This window comes from Akebia trifoliata, chromosome 4 (assembly GCF_017979445.1).
Source record: "Akebia trifoliata isolate Shusen 1 chromosome 4, ASM1797944v1, whole genome shotgun sequence".
Lineage (NCBI taxonomy): Eukaryota > Viridiplantae > Streptophyta > Magnoliopsida > Ranunculales > Lardizabalaceae > Akebia > Akebia trifoliata.
In genome coordinates this window covers 34,204,033-34,220,825 of record NC_141378.1, presented here as the reverse complement: position 1 = coordinate 34,220,825, position 16,793 = coordinate 34,204,033, and the positions used below count along the sequence as shown (strand labels likewise).

At 35.2% G+C, this 16,793-nt stretch overlaps 1 protein-coding gene across 2 annotated transcripts; it reads right to left on the bottom strand.

The window, feature by feature from the left end:
- Positions 1-894: 894 nt before the first annotated feature.
- Positions 895-16,593, bottom strand: LOC147404780 (TIP41-like family protein). Of its 2 annotated transcripts, XM_086440856.1 has the most exons (8): positions 16,313-16,584; positions 16,016-16,201; positions 8,482-8,569; positions 7,671-7,784; positions 7,518-7,577; positions 7,395-7,436; positions 7,036-7,164; positions 895-1,217 (listed from the first exon to the last, which is right to left on the bottom strand). In XM_086440856.1, the coding sequence occupies exons 1-8, from the start codon at positions 16,459-16,461 to the stop codon at positions 1,113-1,115; spliced, it is 873 nt and encodes a 290-aa protein (XP_086296982.1). In that variant the 5' UTR covers positions 16,462-16,584; the 3' UTR covers positions 895-1,112. The 2 variants fall into 2 exon arrangements, with proteins under 2 accessions (XP_086296982.1, XP_086296983.1); XM_086440857.1 differs by lacking the exon at positions 16,016-16,201 and having other exon boundaries at positions 16,313-16,593.
- Positions 16,594-16,793: the final 200 nt, after the last annotated feature.

Sequence of the window (16,793 nt, the reverse complement as noted above, 5' to 3'; positions counted from 1 at the left end):
TTGGACTTTCCAACTAGAGGGGGAGTGTTATTGGTATGTATAAGACATGTAGGGGCAAACTGGTCTTTTCCAATTCCACATGTCCCACTTAACTGTAGCCCTAATTCTCTTATATAAATATAAGAGACGAGGCTCATAGAAACTACTCTATTGAGCCTCTCTCTAGACTTCTCTAAATCCCTCTCTCTCTTTTCAACATTAACACTTACAAACTAGTAGCAAGCTCCAAGAGCATAACCACTTTCAGGATTTCTCAGATTTAAAAACCATTGAGGGCTAATCTAATGTACTTGTTTTCTTTCTATCATCATCTTCACAATCACTGATTGAATTTTCTTCTATAACTATCAGAAACTAAATAACTACATATATCCAGTTCCCTACTGACTAGAATATAAGTTGGTTTCCCACTGACTGGACTCACAAATAGTTCATTCAGCAGCACAGGTTCAAATCGTCTAGAAATGCAATGTTGTTTTACAGTTGCCGACTGAACATGACTTGGGAACTCGCAAAGCGTCCATGGGACATAAGGCATATAAAGTGACCCTTAATAAACAATGAATATAATGTTGGGATTGGACCCATAGCTCAGTTGGTTTGACACATTGCAAAGCAACTTTGAGGTCACGGGTTCAAGTCGTGTTTAACCGTAAAACAAAAATAAAAATGAATGTAATGCCTGCCAAACATTCAGAAATTAACTAAATATACCTAAAAGTTATGGTGGACGTTATTCACCTATAGCAACTTTTTCTTCCATCAATCAGAAAATCCACTTACATATATGTTGGCTATTTAATAATCTAAAGAAAAGAACGACAATTCAAAGTCAATTATCAGTTAAGGTATAGTTCACGGACAACTAGTTGAAAGATGGGTTACTGCTCTCCATTTAGCTTCCTTTCAATACCATTAAGTGATAAATTTACTGATCAACTAGAAGAAGTAAGCAATAAACATGAGCATTTAATTGTAAGCTTTACAAAGTAGATAGCTCTTAAATAAAGTTCTGAATCTTCTGGAACCCCCAAAATACAATTTGAGTTCTCTTGTATGAAATTAAAGTAACCACACCTTTCATGATGAACTAGTAATATAGTGGTTGAAGATTACTGGGGGATTTTCAGCTTTTGTGTCTTATGCATGACGACTGGGAGCCTTTGACTGATAAGATTGGGATCACTATATGCTGCAGAATCAGAAGGAAATCCTTTCTGCACCAGTTAACAAGAACAAATCAATGCGTCAACTTACAACAGCTCAAACTCAGAAAAAAATTGCAGAGCAAACAAAACTATTCTATTTTAATTATGGTTTTGGTTTTGTGGGAGGTGGGGAATTGTGTGTTTTTTTTTAGTGGATCTCATTATTTAATCTAGTCAGACTTGGAATACTAAATTGTTTACTAATGTTATCCCATCAAGAATGTGGGACCATAACCAAAATGTCCACCTAATTGCATCTGCACGGGCAGACCAAACTAGATGAACATAGAAAAAATGGGGAGACCACACTAGGAATAGAGATTAAAGAACCATAGAAAACATATGATTAGGAAATGTGATCTCAATTTGGTGGTTTTGTAGGAGACTCAGATGGGGAATATAGAATACAATGTTAATGCTGATGTTTGGAGCTTGAAAGATGTCCATTGGTGAGATCTTCGAATCTTAGGTTTACAGGGTGGGGGTTTAGGAACAAAAATATGTTGAGCTTGTAGAGTCGGCAGTAGGAACCTTCTCCATTATCCTTTTGCACAAAGTTGTGGGGGAGCAACCTTCGTGGGTTTTTATTAGCATGAGTGGGCCTAAGGATATGAATCTTAGGGCTTGATTTTGGGATAAATGGGATCAAAAAGTGGGTGGGGTGTACATTAGTTGCATGAGGCAAGACAGATGCGGGACTCCAAAGTAAAAGAGGGAGTAGGAGAGGTAGCTAAAGTAGAAGGTTTCTGCAACTAAGTTATTGGTGAAGACTTCAACATCATTAAATTGTTCCATAAAAAGAAAGGTGGTCCCAGGGAGACGAGCATGAAGGATTTTGGGGAATTTGTGAACATAAATTGTTTGATGGATCTCTTTTTTTAATGGGTAAGGAGGACTTGAACTCACGATCTCAAAGTTTCTTTGCAATGTGTCAAACCAACTGAGCAATGGATCTGAGTTGATGGATCTCCTGATGGGAGATAGCTTGTATACTTGGTCCAATAATCAAGATCATGTCCTTTGTAAATTTGATATGTTCCTAATCAATGAATAATGGGCAATTCTTTTTCCCAATAGTTTCTTAGTCAGCTATTGATCAATATCGAATCATTTATTGCTCATTTTGAATTGCAACTTGCAAGGAACTGAATGGGAGCTAGTGTCCTTTACGTTTTAGAGAATATGTTGCTTTAGGCTCTTGATTTTAAGGATAAGGTGGAGAAATGATGGAATTATGTTCTCTTTGAAGGGAAAGAAAACTATATCTTCAAAGAAATCTAAAAGCCTTAAAAAAAAAGATATGATAATGGAATATAGATGAGTTTGGGAGAGTGGATACCAAGAAAAATGAGTAGTTGGAGGATACAAGGCACCATAGACAAGAAATAAGCGATTTATGTGATTTCCAAAGGGGAGAAACCTAAGAGAATCAACCTCAAAGTTGTAATTTGGAAGGTGTGACTGAAATTGGAGTACTGATTAGAAACAAAAATTTAGGACAAGAAGATTGAAAGGAGGATAACAATTCCAAATTCTCTTATAGAAGAGCAAAGGCATCCAACAATACCAAAAGGCTTAAGATCAATGAGATATGTGAATAGGAGGAAAGCATCCGAAAAGGGTCAATTTTTACTTAAAAAATCGTATATCAAGAGTATAACTATAAATCCTCTTTGGATGGTATTTTATTTGGTAGAATTAATCTCAAAGAGAGTAACTAGCTTGCAAATCCTTTCGAAGAGGTATTGAATTCTACAAGGGAGTAAGATTGCCAAGTCGCTCGGTTTGGATGGTTTTTCCTTAGCTTTCTATAAGAATTGTCAAGAAGTACTAAGCCATGATTTTATAGCAAAGGTCTAGGGGAGAGGAGGGAGGGGGGGAGCTCAAAAAACATTTATCTTGGTGGTAGATTGAGACAAAATTGATAAGTTATAGCCTTCTACCATGGGATATGATTAAGTTTTCCATCCTTCAAATTTCTTTTGAATGCGATCTAGAAGGGGATGGCATAAAGAGGAAATCATACGAGATTGGAGCAATGGAAAATCAAGACAACAAATTGGAAGGATGCTTCTAGCAAAGGTTTAAGGAGTCAAGAATATCCAATTCTGATGGAGACATTAAATTGATGGGGACATCAAGACACCATCATTTAAGGTATAGCAGAGGAGGAGAGCCCCACTATGATCATTGTGGACGGATGATCTCTATTTGGGCTTAGTTCGAGATTTGGTGGAGCTTTAGGGAGAAGACCCCATTTGCATAGGTTTTGAAAGACCACATATTGGGAATGAGCAACTCTTACGGAGCATGGATGACCCATTGGGCACATTTTTTAGGATTAGTTTTTGTTTATTTCATTATTTCCAGCTAGGGACCTTTTTGTGATTTATTTTTCAACTATGGTTAATTTTGTATTATGAGATAGTTGGGAGTTTTAAATACTTGTGTTAGTTGATAAAAATATGTTTCAATCTTGACTGTAGGTTTGTTTTGATAGTTGAGATTAGTTTTATAATGGAATTAATTAATGAAATTTGAGTTCTCCAAAGGACGAATGGTGTGAAGCCCTAACTTGGTGTGAGTCGAAGATAGTTATTTGGTTTTTCTTCTAAATCTTCATGCACAAAACCATTCTCTATCCTTTTTTCTTTCTTTAAAACCCTTGTTTGCTTAACACTATTTCTGACTGAACCACCCCAGCTGCCCTAGAACCTACTGAAAATGGGTTTAACCCTAGGTATACCCCAGCCAATCCCCATTTACCACCCTATACATTATTCGAACCCCATAGAATCTGCCCAACAACTCAGCTAAACCCTATTTGGGTTAATTCCCCCCCCCCCCCCCCCCCCCCTATACATTATTCAAACCCCATAGAATCTGCCCAACAACACAGCTAAACCCTATTTGGGTTAATTCTTCCCAGCAGCCCCCGCTCCCCCCCACCCACCCCCAATAGACTAAAACCTATCCAAACCCCATCATCAACCCCTAAATCCATATCCATATCCTAGCCCTATACCCTATTTCTTCCATAACCCCTTATCCAAACCCTAGTTTATAGCTTTTGTCTGGCTTGATTTAGAGCATTGCTACCGGAAACTGTTGATATATATATATTTAAAATTTCACCTAATTTATGATAACTACCAAATCCTTTTCATTGAACACAATTGAGCCTAAACTAGTTTTCGAAATCCTTGAAAGGATCAGGAAAATCCTAATTGTGTGTTGATTGAAAGCTACTAGAACTCCTAACTTCCATAGGACCCTTGTTCATTGTTTAAACGGTTTATTACTGTAGGATTTTGATTAGACCTTGGATTAATTTTTTGATTGCCTATTAGATGTTCATTTTATACTCTGAATTGTCCATGTTAATTTGTTCTAGATCTCATTCTCATCATCTTAGGATAGTTTTCATAGGCCTGCATCAAATTGATTAATGAAAACTAAGGATTTGGGATTCTTTGTTCCATCAATATAGGATTTGTTGGATTTTACCAAAGTCAGTTCTACAACTTTTTTTCATTGACATACCCAATATATTTGCTTTTGGGGAATGGTTGTATTGGAGGTCTATTCCCCTTGCAATTTTATGTAACCAGTAGAAAGAGAAGAATAACGTCTTTGAAGGTAAGGAGTACACTTAGACATCCTCAACAATAAAACATTTATATTTCAGAAGGCAAAGTTGTCTGTGGACCGGACAGGTTTATTTTCAAGGATTTTGTTTTCAATGACAACTTATTGTAAAATTGGCAGGTTAAATTGTTTCTTTAGGTTTTGCTTTTCATAGGTAGGTTTTTTATACATTTTATTTATACATTTTCTTCTCAATTAATAAAACCTATATTTATCAAAAGAAAAAAAAAACAATATAATCTAAAGCATTCTCGTTGTTGTCATGTATTGTCAAGTCATCATCATCGTCACATCAAGCCTTATCCCAAATAATTTGGAGTCAGTTGAACATATCTTGTTTATCGTCACATCATGTGTTTTGCTAATTCAAGCATGTTTATACCTGCTATAACCACCCCAATCTACATCCTTTTTGGTCTCCCCTGCTCTTCTAAAGCCTTCACGTTGTGCATTCCTTCCAAGAGCGATAGTTATAAATCTTGTTGCACATGAGCAAACCATCTGAATACTTTTTCTTAGTTTGTCACCAATTAGGCCAACTTCTACATTTCCATGAATGTGTTCATTTCCATTTTATCTTCCTCAGTATTTCAACTCAGCCACCTCAGCATCCTCATATCTGCAATACTCGACCTATGAATGTTGTCTCTTGGATGCCCAACATTCAACTCCATAAAGCATAGCCGATCTTACTGGCATCTTATAAAAAAATTATTTGCAGCACCCCAAAAGTGCACACCTCCACTTTAGCCATTCACCCCTAATTCCTCAAACTTTCCATCCTTTGGGAAAATGGAACAAAGATAACCAAAATGGTTGCTTCGGGATACTTCCTAGCCATCAATTTTTATTGGCCATCCTCTGTAAATGTGGCATAATTAAAGTTACATACGTATACTCTGTCTCGGTCCCATTATTTTGAAGCCATTGGATTGGAATGTAGCTCTCCAAAGTCTTAGTTTTGCATGGACTCCTCTTTATTCCCATCAACTAACATCATCTGCAAATAACACACACCAAGGGAACTGCTCTTGAATTCTAAGCAATTATTTCATATATAATTAAAGCAAATAGATCTGCATTCAAAGTTGATCCTTTGATGTAATCTGGTTGTGATTAGGAATCATTTGTCTCCACATTTTTTCTCACACTAATGATAACTAACCCATAATAATGTCCTTATAGCAGTATGTCCACCTGGGACTCCTTTCTTCTCAATATTCACCAAATTAACTGTAAATACTTTGTCAAATGATTCCATCATTCCTTGTCAAACGGTTCTCCTATTAACTTTGTTTTTTCTTAAGCTTTATTCTGTCATTCTTTGTCATAATTTCTTAAGTTTTATGCCCAACAATTGGTGCAACTCCATATATAGATATTACAGTACCTTTTCTTCATTAAGTAGGCATCTTTTTAATATACAAAAAAGTACATAATACCCATGCATGTCATTCTTCTATTGGAAAACCATCTGGTTCTAAATTCCTATAGTAGACACCTAATTTTATACCAACCTGACCTAATAATTGGTCACCTCGAGGTCATCTATTTTCCAACGATGACCAAATAAGTATGCACTTTGTAAATATTGTTTGGTTGCCTCTCTTAGGGCGTACGAGGTTTCTGTGAAAGATTTCAAAGGCTCATGGAATATTTTTCATCTGAGAAACAAAAACTTCTTCAAAACGTACAGTTCAATCAAAATATGAGTTTTCAGCAAATCCCACCTCTTAGTCAAATTACCAAAATGCCCTAAATCTCCCAATAACCTTTTTCAAGAAAATCATAAAATGAACAAAATAGGGGGAAATTTATTTTGTGGTCAATCATCAAGAAATATTGCCATCGTGCATCTTAGACTCCAACGAGAATAACTTTGTGAAAATTTATTGAAATCACTATAATAATAAATCAATAAAATACTAACTAAAAATCCTACAATCGTGTCTTGTCCATTGGCAGTACGGTCTTTTAGGCCAATCAGCAGCTAAGTCTAGATCTATGCAAACTTTGATTTTCGAAGTTTTTTTTAAGTCTAAATCAATTAGGAATCATCCCAAACTTTATGATTGGCCTAAATGTGACCCTAAAACCTTGACAAAGGGTATCTATGTAACTCAATTTGATAAGACAACATCACACACACAAAAATATTATAGGGATCTTATGAACTTACTGCAGATAAAGATTGAAATGTGGCTTCCCTCCAACAGCTCTCTCGAAGAACAATGGGGTTGGCACCATTCTCAAATGAACAATACATCCGAGTATCCCTTAATCTCATGAGTACTCCATCAACTCTAAGCTGTAAAGAGAACTAGATCAGTGACTACGGAAGGCAATAAAGAGGCTGCAGATATTTCCTAGAAAATGCATTCTTGCTCTTCAAATATTCATAACTTTTTTTTGTAGGGATCCAGACCAGAACAATTGAGTAATTTTTATTAAAAATAAAATAAAATGATGAATAAAGAGTGCTTGCCTACCCATTTCGGAATTAAAAATTTACATAATGAAGCAAGGAGACAAACTCACCCAGAAACGCAGCAGAAGAAACCAACAGCTTGGCATAACCCTCTACAAGATCACACAACACTAGGTAATATGATATGTATGATGATCTAAGTACATGTAGAAAGGAAGATTGGATCAACTTACCACTTTTACAGTTAAGAGTGACACTCCATTATCAGCCAATTCATCTTCATAAAGAACAACCTACTGAGTCAAAACAACCATGGCACACGAATAAGTACAGAATGAATAAAAATATAAATTAACTTAAGTTGCCTTATCAGTTCTAGTGTCCACCTCATCATAGAAAAGAATGGGCTCCTTTGATGCCAGTGCAACCACATCAATTTGTTCCTTGCAATCCTCCCAATGCACACTACAGCTCTCCTCTGAAGCATTGTCTCTTCCATGCTAGTCATAAAAAGAAAAAAATGACAACAATAATAAGAATAATTACAAGAAGATGATACAAATGGAAAAAAGAAGGGTTACGTTTTCACCCCCGTGATTTGGCATAATTCTATTTCGGCCCCTTAACATTTTGATAATTGCACTTACCTCCACTATAGTTATCTAACGGACTCATTTACCCCACTTCCGTCTATTTGCCGTCAACCAAACAGCTAAAAATGACTTCTTTTTATAAAGACTATTATACCCTTATAAATGTCATTTTTTTTTTCTTTGCATTTTTTTTTTTTTTTTTTGGAAAGAAAAAAGATCTCTATGAAAAAATGGGTTCAGGCGTAAGAGTGTGAATGCTTAGACAGGGACATTTTCCTAGTTTTAAAATTTATTCTTTTATAATAAATAAATAAATAATGAGTGGTAAAATGGTCAAACAACATTTGAACTTTAAAATCGTCTATGAAAAGGGAGGTAAGTGCAATTGTCAAAATGTCAGGGAGTCAACATGGAATTATGCAAGGCTACATGGGATCAAAGTGTAATTTACCCAAAAAAGAAAAAGTGAGCTGTACCTACAAAAAGTTTAAATGAAACATGGGAACTAAGAGAAACAAAACCTTTTGCATCAAACCAGAATTATGCATCATCTTAATTTTTCAAAATAGATCAGTATAAATATATAAACAATGGAGGAACAAACCTCCGCATTTATCTCAACTGTTTCGCTTCCACAATATGGAGTTGTGAATGTGTAGTCATAATCAAGTATCACCTGCTGGAAAGGCTTGCTGCAAATGCAGAGATGAATATAAGATTGTGGTAGCCCTTCTTTTACATAGAAGATATACCAATTTAAATAGTTTGATTACGAACAGACAAATAAATATCGACATTTACATAAGGTGTATATATATAATTTAATATGCATTCGGAAAAGACAAATTACATAGTTGAATATGCATAAGGCTAATTAATTTCTATTTTGTTGGCATAATCCTTGCCGCATAGAAATTACTTGAATATCGAGAGCAACTTCGATCTGCTTGCTTGAGTTCGACACGTGAAGAATTTTCACGCTCACTCCTTGAAAAGACAATGATAACAAGCCCACGATGAAGATAAGACAAATATACACCTCAGATGGAAGCTCCTAAAGTAAGCATTTGATCTTATTCTCTCCAGTACCCGAATAGGAGCAACATTTCTCAAAAGAATATTTTTATCTAACCTTCAATTTTTATTTTTTTCTTTATGAGTATAAATTTATTCAAGGAAAGAGATGAAATAACGTACAATGATAGTCGAGGTGACCAAAGAGAATTTAGGTAGAGCACAAGGACTACCACTTAAAAACGAAGTCCTAAAAAAAACCTCTAAATTTGAAGAAAAGCTTCTACCAAAAAAATAGCTACCCTAAAAATGCACAAAAAAAATCTCTTGGGTTGAGTTCCTCTCCAGCCATAACCCTTAGCACACTGCAAATGGAAGGAAACCCCACTAGATACTCTTCCTCCCAAAGAACAAATCTTGATTACAACCACTAAAACGAGAAAGGACCAAGTTTGGTAACACCCAACTTGGATCGGAAAGCGATAGAAAAAAGACCAAAGGGATGAGACTAGAGGGCAATGCAACAAAATGTGAATTGCTGACTCTCCATTTAACCCTCAAAAATCTCTCTGGCTTAAACGAAATTATCACCGTGTCTCCTCTTTTAACTTTGCAAATTGAAGGTGAGTATATGTATTGGTGCATATCCAGAGCTAGGCGATCTAACTAAGATATCGTCCAAAGAATTGATCTTATAGAGGTGAAAACAACTGCAAATATGCCTCGAGCCAAAGCCAAAGGCGCCACAACCCATGTAGAAACACTTAACTACGCTTCAATGTCACTAATGAAGAGGATAACCAACCTTATGAACTGCACCTTCCAAATGACATACTTTTCACCTGCATTGCCACTAAACCATAATACTGTGGCACAACTCTGGGCACACCCTACTAATCACATATTTGTTAAGTAACCTATAAGTGATAGGATACTTCATCACTTACTTTTTACACGACCTTTCATACATAATAACGCATAGCCTGTAGGAAACAGGATGTAGTGGCACCTACTTCTTACATAACCTTTTGACAGAATATAGCATAACCTATTAGGCTATCACACCACATGTAAGAGCTCTCCAACACTTCTTCAAAGTTATCTCCATGATATGGAGATAACATCTTTTCAAATTGTACTTTGAAAACCAAATCTAAAAATTCATCATAATGGAACTTTAAAATCATCCTCACAAAAAATCAGTCAATTCTGAAATTTCTAACCCTAGTTTATAAGTTGAAGAATCGTGAACTATCAATTTTTTACCATTAGTTTGTAACCACTTTTCATGGGGTTAGAAGTTTGTGTAAGGGTGATCTACTCACTGTAGGGATCATCCTCACAAAAAATCAGCCCATTCCAAAACTTTTTAGTCATATAAGACAAAGCTTTGTCTAGAATGTTGTCTAGGATTTTGTCAAAATAACCTGACCATATATATATAATCTAATATAATTATATATTATACACATTCATGATCTAAATAAATAAATGATTTTCTAGGTTCTACAAATTAAAAATTAGTATGATTGATGATTTTCAAACATTTTGAGCAATCAATTTTTCACCATAAAATGAATGATTGACCCAATTGGTTCAATCAATCTTAAATTCATTTCCATTTGGGCCTCAACTTGAGATATAGGGATATGACAAATTTGGAAAGTGTTCTTGGTTCCCTCTTTTTTCTTCCAAATTTCTCTCTTCTTTTCCCTCCAAAATTATTTCTCAATTGAATTTCCCTCCAAAACCCTCCCTCTTCTTTTTCCCTCCAAGTTTCTCATTTCTCCTATAAAACAAATCATTCCTCAACCAAATTTCTACAATCAAGTCTCTTCATTTCTCTAATCATCAAATAATTTATAGTGAATCCCTCAAAGGTAAGTTTCTATCTCTAAAAAATTTCCCTCATCTTCTTTCAACAATGACAATGCCAATGCACTTGTCACAATTCATAACTCGAACACTGCTTTAGCTCACGCTCATGGAAGCTCAAGATCAATCCATACATGGTTCCATCCTTTGTTATGCATATCTCCATCATCAAAGACAATTGGGGCATGAACGATTATTTATGCATTACTTTGCCAAAGTCCCTTATTTACCCCTCGACCATATTCCGAAGCCGCTTCTACATGCTTCATGAAATTTTTAATTAGATTCTCGCTATGGTTGAAGCATATGATCCATATTTTGCACAGAAGCCGGACGTCATCATTATCCTTGGATTGTCTTCTCTACAAAAGATGATAGCTGCACACATGGAGTTACAATAGACATAGTGGATAATCATTCATCATTGATAAGTCAATTGACATAATTATTTCATCTTCGTTCATTTGCTTTCTTTCTTCCTTTCTTTGTTCTAGCTCCAATTTCTCATGTTCCATATCATTTTTTTTTTGCTCTCTAATTCATTATAGCCATCTTATGAAGATGTGTTTGCCTTTCAAAAGTCTTTAATTGCCTCTCATTATCTTTCATCATCTTCAGATTACCTAGTATTTCATTCATTTTGGCATTTTTGGAAAGTACATTCTCTATAATTCCATCAAACTCTCTTTTTCTTACTTTTTTGTTTTCTCTGCCTTTCTTCCCCTTGGCCTTTTGTCGAAGTTCCCATCGATAACATGTTCTGGGTTTGTGGGCGAATCCAGGAAAAAGGTGGTAGAAGGGTTCGAACTAGAGGGACTTGTGCCATGAAACAAATTCCTCATGATATTTTAATTTTTGGGAACATTCGTTTTCATCACAACCCACTTACTATTACCTTTAGATATCCTCCAACAATATTCAAGCGTAGGGGCGGAGCTAGTGGGGGCAATTGCCCCCACAGAACATTGAGACACCCCCACATTTTCAACTAATTACATGTCCCATTTGTCCCCACTCCCTCACCTCTCTCCCTATTTGCCCCCACACCCTCACCTCCCTCCAATTTTTGTGCCCCCCCCCCCTCCCCCCTTCAATTTTTTGTTGATGACATTGCCTTTTGACCAAGTCTTCTCATATATTGATTGGAAATGACCTAAATATCCTTTTCTTCAACTTATAACCAAAAACCTCTAAATTTCTCTCTAAAACCATTCATCTTCAAGTTCTTCAACTATACAACTAACCATAGTTTGCCCCAACTACAAGAAAATCCTAGACCCGCCCCTATTCAAACGTGTATTATTTTCCTTCAGTTGATTGATACAATTATTTCGCCTCGGAGATCTATAGATATCTCAAATTTTAGAATATTAAAAATACAATTAAAGTAATATAATAAATTTGAATTACTTATTCTATCTTTCTTTTTTTTTATAAGAAAAGCACTTTCATTAAAAAGGCAATCGAAAGGACCAACCACAAATACAAGAAACAAAAAGAAAATTTTACACATTACAAAGGGCATCCCATCTAAACATGAAATCCTTAAAAAATACCCCTATGAATGCCCAATCCAACTTGGACCAATGAAAAAGAAGACCAAGAATCAACAAAAGTACATCATGGTAAGGACTTTCAACCCTGGAGAAGATTTTCCTATTTCTTTCCTTCCACATCCTAGCAAATAGCAAAGGGAAGCAAGGTCGAAAGTCTCTTCTTTCTACCCATGAAAAGATTGTGATTCCAACTTTGGAAAATGGCTAAGGTTGATGAAAGTATAACCCAAGAACAATTAAACAACCTCAAAAAGTGGGACCAAATTTTGAAAATAAAAGGCTAATGTACTTCCACAAAGCATCTTTGTGCCCAAGCTTCGCACTAAACAAGGCAAGGTTTTTAGAGGCACAAGCCTCGAGACGCACCTCAAGGTGATGCGCACCAAAAGGGTGTTGAGGAGTTAGGGTGAAGCGGCCAAACATCCAAGGCGTGGTTGAGGCTTGTAAAAGGCGTGCATCTCAATACGCCTCAACTGAGCCACAAGTATTTTTGCTGAGGCATAAGCCTCAAATGTAAATCAATTTTTTTTTTTTAAATTACTTTTAATTTCATTTAAGTATTTTTAAACACCTATACTTTCAATACTACTAAACAAGTTGTTATGGACGTTGTAGAAAATGATACCACATGATCAAATCAAGAAGAAGATGATATGGATTATGGATGTTGTAAAAGCATTTTATATAGTAGAAATTTGAAAGTGATTGGATCTTGAGATTATTTTTTATTGGTGGACGTGAACTTTTTAATTATATTTATTATAATGGTGGAGCGTGGACATGCTTAGTATTGAGTATTGACTATCAGCTCTTAATTATAGGGGATTGGAACTTGAATTTGAGAGTATGGGGATTGAAACTTGAAATTTTAAAATTAGAAATCTATATTGGTTATCTTATTTTTTTATTTTTAATTTAAATTATTTATATATTTTATATATATTATTTTTTTATAAAATTCAAGCGCATGAGACCTACACCTAACACTTTGAGGTTTATGCCTCGAGGCACTAGAGATCCCAACTCCTCGCCTCATGCCTTAGCGTCTGAAAACATTGAAGCAAGGTACTCACAAAACTTGAATGTTGCTTTACTCATTGTCGACCAATGATTCATCGATGACATTTAGGATCTTAAATTAAGAATTCAACTAAAATTGTTGTAATGTTCAAAATTCATACCCAAAATGACTCCTTTGATTGACTATTTCCATAGACGGGATCTTGCACAATCGCTAACCAACTATTGCACAAGACAGTGTCTTCTTCAAGTGAAAAAGACGAACCACGCACCGCTCAAGAGCAAATCATGTTTTAGTTTGTCCTTTGCGTTGATGGGACATTTTGTAAAAGTAAACAATAACTCTTTATATTTGAAGAGTTTTGAGTTTAAAGTCAAAATGACTTTAGCTTTTAATTAACAGTTGGAGAGAGTTGCCTCTTCAAATTTGAAGATATAGAGAGGCGTAGGAGATGCTCTAACGAGAATTTTTAATAAATTTTCAAAAGACTTACTATGACCAAATAATAAAAACTCCCTCCTAATTGATTCTAATTATGGAAGACAAAGCCATAGTCACCACCACACTAAGGATCTTCTTAGGGCTTACATCAGTACTATTTGTATCATCATAGTTTTAGAACTCGTCAAAGTCAAGTAACCTTACTTGACTCACAATTTTGGATTGTATGAAAATGATGGCGTATTTTGGTAAGGAAAAATATCTATGTTTAGAGGAGACTACTCATCTTATTATCTTTTTATAGCATGTTGTTGCCTCCATTTTATCACAGTTTAAACTTTAGAAGTAGTTTGGGCCAATGTTTTCAAAAGCATAAGCCTTGAGGCATATAAAAAACGTGCTGAAACGGTACACTGAGGCGTTTAGACACCCGTGGCGTCATGAAGCGCTAAAAAGGCATACGCCTCAGCCGAGATGCAACTGAGGCGTACAGTATTTTATTGAGTCGTAAGCCTCAGTTGTAATAAAAAATTCTTTTTTTAACTTATTTTTATTTCTATCTAAGTGTTTTTCTATACCTATGCTTCTCTTACTACTAAATAGGTTGTTGTATAGTGTAAGATTGAGAGTGATTGGGTCTTAAGAGTATTTTTTAGTGGTGGACATGAACTTTTTATAATGGTGGATATTGGACATGATTAAAATTGGTATTGTCTATTGAATCTTAATGATAGCGAATTAAAACTTGAATTTTATTATGTGGATTGAATCTTGGAATTTTAAGTATTAGAAATATGTGTTGGTTATCCTATTTTTTTAATATGAACTTTTTTTTTATGGGTAATATGAACTATTTATATATTTCATATTATTTATTTAAACATTTCATGAGCATGAGGCTTACACCTTACACATATCCCAATGCCATGGGTCACACCTTAGCATCTAAAAACATTGGTTCGGATTGAAGCAAAGGCAAGATATTCTCAAGTAGGGTGTTAAGTTGGATGAACTGCCTTTCAATACGCTTGGAAGATTCCTTTTGTTAGGATCCTCAAAATCTCTTCTTGCAAGATTATCTTTTCCACAATGCAAACAATAATGGGCCCCACCTAACCTCAACTCCTAATAAAAACCTTAAACTTTGCAAACTTCTTGGAATTGGACACCAACTCTTTTAACTTCTCAATTTGATGCCTAACTAAGGACCGCATAGCTTTGAGTAGCATGTGAGGCTTTGTGGAAAGCAGTGATAGACATATTCTCATCACAATTTCCAATTGTTAGATTTTTTTTTCTCTAAAACTGAGTGAAATTTTTTGCAAATTCCCATAACTTTTGTCATAGGCTGAACCATGAATCTATGTCAGCAATCTGGCATTGACTGCGTATGTAATGGACAATAAAGGCAGAACTCAAATCTCCAAAACTCTTAAATCAAGAAATGGGTAACCAATGTCCCTCCTAAATGGAAACAGATGGCACAACTATTCATCACTCTCCCATAAGGTAAAACTTCTTGATGGTGGAGAATGTGCTCCACTAGACCTTTTGTCCCATTGATGGGTGAGAACCAAGGTGGAACAAACTTAGGAGTAGCTCTACTACAAGAATCTTTGATGAGAAAGGAAAATGACTAACATGGCACATTGCATGAGCCAACTGGTCAACTGACTTGCCATTTTTTTCCTTTATGAACATTATTTGGACTTTGGACTTCCTCATCGGTGATAACACAACATCAACCCATGATTTGTTTACTTTTTGGCATGTTCTTCTTGGTTTGGCTCAGAAATTGATTGAGTCATCTACTCCTTCCCATTATTTTATTGGATTTCTTATTCAAAAGGCTCCAGAATAAATTCCAATGTATAAAACTCCTATATTAGCTTATCGAAATCCCATCAATTTGCTATCGAATCTGTTAGTTTTCTATAGTGATCTGCTAAAGTAACACCGAGCAAAGAAGGTTTAAAATCTCATTTTGATGTGTCATTCTTTGATCTGAACAAAAACGAATACAACAATTCTCTTTAACGATTGAGAACCTAAAACAATGTGATAGCAAGATGAAACCTACAAATGGATTAATTGTTCCAACATTCAATCCCATCTAGATAAAGCTATCTACATTTAAATGCACAACAAAATTTCTACATAATCGCTTACAATTTTTATCTTTAAGAACAGATTTATAGCTATAAAAGTTCAAAATCATATATATATTCTACCTTCTGAATTTCCATTGTGCAGCGGCAGGGACCTCAACAGGAGGTAATGCTTCCTGCTTCCATCCAATTAGGGCATCCAAGGCATTAAAATGTAATTTAATGCCACTATCAATGTGCAAGAGAATTAAACAACTTTCTCCAAAGACCATTTCAGGTAAATGGGATGTCTGAAGCTTTTGTTCCCATCTACATATAACAACTAGACTAACTTAGATTCGAAGCAAACAGAGATAAATAAAGATTTTGGGGGAAACAAACTGAGAGAGCTGAAAGAAAATAATTTTGTGTTTTTCTTACTCCTGAACGTGGAGGGAGTTGAGAATGGATTTGTTGCGAGACTCGATCTCCCAACCATGGATTCGAACTCCAAGTCTTCCCTCGGGCAGCGCCTCTGCACCTCCTTCAACCTTCACTGCGCTCTCTTCGCTCTTCATCTCCGTCTCCATTTCACCCTCAATTTGTGATTGTCTTTTTGTTCTTTGACTTGTACCCTACGAAGTATACATATATCCGAAACAAATGTTTTAAAATTATGACCAATTATCGAACCGAAATTTTGATGCAGCTCCTTCCGACTGATTATTTAAATACGTAAACATTAGAAATTAGTCAAGATAAAAAAGAGAAAAAATAGCGCAAATTACTAAAATAGTACATGCGCATTGAAAAATTATCAAAACGATGTAGTTAATTGTAAAAATGGTAGTTTACCAATTTTGAAAATAAGTTATTTAAGAAAATAGTAAAATTTTGAATAGTGTTTTGATATTAAAAATAT